The sequence below is a fragment of the Miscanthus floridulus genome, chromosome 10 (genome assembly GCF_019320115.1).
Source record: "Miscanthus floridulus cultivar M001 chromosome 10, ASM1932011v1, whole genome shotgun sequence".
In the NCBI taxonomy this organism is placed as follows: Eukaryota; Viridiplantae; Streptophyta; class Magnoliopsida; order Poales; family Poaceae; genus Miscanthus; species Miscanthus floridulus.
Genome location: NC_089589.1, coordinates 56407867 through 56411719, shown reverse-complemented (window position 1 = coordinate 56411719; position 3853 = coordinate 56407867). Strand labels below are relative to the sequence as shown.

The 3853-nt window shown below is 40.9% G+C and overlaps 1 protein-coding gene across 1 annotated transcript; it reads right to left on the bottom strand.

Moving 5' to 3' along the window:
* Positions 1-281: 281 nt before the first annotated feature.
* LOC136487197 (protein ALP1-like) lies at positions 282-2855 on the bottom strand. The gene is made up of 4 exons (XM_066484323.1): positions 2381-2855; positions 1752-1834; positions 799-1534; positions 282-715 (listed from the first exon to the last, which is right to left on the bottom strand). Exons 1-4 carry the CDS (start codon positions 2853-2855, stop codon positions 282-284), a joined length of 1728 nt encoding a protein of 575 aa, XP_066340420.1.
* Between the last annotated feature and the right edge of the window lie 998 nt (positions 2856-3853).

The window sequence follows — 3853 nt, the reverse complement described above, 5'->3', positions numbered from 1 at the left end:
GGATTTTTTGATAAGCTGCGACAAAAAGAATCTGCTGTCTAAACAATCGAGGGTGTTTGGCAATCCTAATTATTGCCCTTAGATTGTCTGTCCTGAGTGCAAAATGACCTGTATGCCCCTGAGGCTGATAACACCTCATTTGTTCACTGAATACGAGCTGAAAATAGTTATGGTACTAATTTTTTGTGTTTCTGTAATAATTAGTTTGTGACAATAACTAATGTGTAGGCAACATGAAATTAACAAAAGTCTTGACAAATTGAGATCGATACAACAGTTAATCAACCAACCATAGCCGTGGCTATAGCATCACACAAAGCACTCATATCCATATCATCTCCAGAAGCACTTCCTTCACCCGAGCTTGATTCGGATCCATCTGTACCTTCTTCTTGGATATTTGATTGAAAGTGAGCATCATTTATGGAATTGTCTCTAATGAAATTATGAAGGGCCATACAAGCAACTATAATTTTTGATTGCTTGTTCACTGAATATTTGGGCATCTTCAAGAGAATGCGCCATTTCATCTTTTGGACTCCAAATGACCTCTCAATCACGTTTCTCAAACTTGAATGCGCATTATTGAACACCTCCTTGAATCCCACTGGAGTACGACCGTGTTGCCATTCAGAAACATGGTACCTTTGTCCCTTGTATGGTGCAAGATATCCTTTTTTATTAGGATATCCTGAATCGACGAGATAATACTTCCCTACATTTTGTAATTGTAGGTTACTTAACACCTCATATCCTTGTCAATTGCAAAAAAATGATTTGAGTCCAAAAGATACATACCTTCGGGAGGGTGTGGGAATTGTTGCTTGTATGTGACTAGAGTATCCAATAAGACACGACTGTCATGCACAGATCCGGGCCAACCGGTGACAACAAATATGAACCGCATATCAAAGTCACAGACCGCCATTACATTTTGCGATGCATAACCATGACGACCAATGTATTTAGGTTGCTCATGCAATGGAACAGTTACTGGTATATGTGTGCCATCGATTGCACCAATGCAATCTTTGAAATGAGGCCAAAACCTAGCTTCTTGTAGCTTAGGATGTATAGAACTAAAATGTGGATATGTAGGCCTCACAATGTAAAAAGCCAACTGCATGACACACTTAAGTACCTCTGTAAATTTCCTGCTAATAGTTTCTAATGAGTGGGTGAACTTGTTCTTCACTTGCCTAAATGATTGAGGTGCACCACATGCCCACCAAAACATTGCTAAGGCTTCCTTCGTACACATTCCTCTACTTGCTTTGAAGCCATAATTTTCTACCAAGGTGTCATGAAGGTGTAGGAAAACTGACCTTCTCATTTTGAACATGTTATAGCATTCAGTTGGATTTTGGAGTGTGATCTCAACCCACTGGATTCCGGTCATAGTTGGAATTGTCATAGGAATTTCAGCTTTCTTTCTACCTGTACTACCCATGCACTCCAAAGCAATGTATGCCACCATAAAGTCATCATCATCTGAGTCAATTTCACTAGAAGCACTAGATGTACTCATAATTATCTGTGACACAAAAAGATCTACCAATTAGATATTTGCTCACATCCAACGCTTTGCAGATTACAAATTGATTATGGTACAGTTGACATAAAGCATGCTCCCACCTATCGTCTAATATGCTTCTAAGATTACCAGTCATATGAATATAAAAAACAAGCTCATGTGGCATCAGCACTTACTGAAGAACTTGAACATTAATTAAACAGGGAATATGTCTTACCTCTGCAAGAATAGGCCTTGGAACTTTCTGGCATGTCAAGGAAAGTACATGAATCGCATATGATTGGATTGCCTGTTCAAAACCTGCACATGTAGAGTCACGACAATAAAGACATAGGTTAAAATGCATATCACCTGGCCCAAAATGTAACACTTCAGTCAACCCCAATGACAAAAAGCACTTGCACCCAAGTCTGAAGACTGGAACATCATTTCAAATTTCTACTAGGAATCCAGTGTGAACATTAAAACTTTAACATTCATATAAGAATTGCTCTGGGCATTAAGACTCAGATTGATGCGCCAACCTCACATTACAATATGTAACAGACTGGGCATTAAGACACAAGGAAGTTGGCAAATTAAACAACATTATTGTGTCACACAAGGAATTGAAAAAATAGCATAGTCTCACACAACGAATTGGAAAAATAGCATAGTCTCACACAACGAATTGGAAAAATAGCAATAGTCTCACACAAGGAATTGGAAGAAATAGCAATAGTCTCACACAAGGAATTGGAAAATAAAACATAAATGTGACCACCTCAATCTAACACTAATTCTTGTTCTTGTCTTCCCATGCTCTTCGCAGCCATCCTAACCTCCCACTAGGTGTCTTCAAAGTACTAAACATGTCACGATACTCCTTCTTCATAAGTAGTTGTGTGGCATAGTAGTGCTCATCGCTCCCTTCCTCAGCACCATCCTCAATGACTTGATCAATCATTTTAGTAACCTCATCTCTAACATGATCAATGACATGTGAAGTGGCCGACTGTTTACTACTTTGTGCCTTCTTCTCATATGCATCCACTAAACGCTTCATGCATTGATCTCTAAAAGTCTTCTTCTTCTTTTCCGGAGGTGAAATTGGGGCTGGTCTTTTTTGACCCCGTTTTTCTGAAGTGGGTGTGACCTTTGGTGTCACACCATCCTCACTGATAGCATCAGCAGCATCCTCACTTTGACCTGTTTGGAGAGCATCACTACCACCAACAGGAACATATGAAGTCTCATTAGTAACACTAATTGCATCAAACATGATCCGCTGCTGGTCCTCATGCTCAAGTGGGTTATCTCTGAATGTTATACAACCTGACATAGCTTGAAAAGTAAATGAAAAAAATAATAATTAGCTGTTTTTAGAGAAAACATAACAACTTGCATATGAGAAAAATACTTGTGGATTGTATGCTCACCGCATTTTGCTCTGCCCACCATTCATCAGAAGCCACAATACAACCAGTGTTAGGATTCCTCCCTAATCCAGTAGCTCTCATGTTCAAAGTTTTACATTGGTTATATTTCTTCTTCATTGTATCCCATCTATTCTTCATTTGTGACTCATTATAAGGCCTCTTGGTACGTTCGAAGAACTTTCGGACAAGATTTGCATAGCCCAAACTATTCAAACAATGTACAGGCCTATTGTGGGCAAGAACTTCTTCCACACAAATGTCATTGAAGGCCTTAGCAGAAAAAGCATCCCATTTTGCCTGAACTCTTGCTGACTTGTCCATTTCAAATCTTCACAGACTAATAAATATATAAAACACAAGCATTCAGCATTATATTTGAAGAAAAATTCCTAACCAAAGCAATGCAGCTCCAATTCCTAAAACAAAAAGCATTCAACATCTGCACAGACATATCCCTAGCCATGGTACTCATCTATAATTCGTCCTTTTGCAATACAAATCAAAAGCAATCCATAGATCGGGTATGAAGAAAAGTACCTCAACAAATCAAGGGAACGCAATACAAATCAAAGCAATCCATAGATTGGGTATGAAGAAAAGTACCTCAACAAATCAAGGGAACCAGGACGGAGGGGATCGTAGACGAAGCGGAACACCTTCAGTCGGAGCAGAGGAAAGGGCGACGGGGGAACCGGCCTCCACCGACCGAACAGCTGCGGGTGCCTCCAGAGAAGATGATGGGGACAGGGAGCGGGAGCGGCGGCGCGAGTGGAGGGGAGGGGCGGCGCGAGCGCAAGCGGTGCCGTGAACCCTAGCGAGCGCGAGTCGTGAGTGGAGGGGAGCGGACGGGAGACGGACAGGTGAGCGGAGGGGCAGAGGGTGGAAAAAGAGTTGCGGTGTG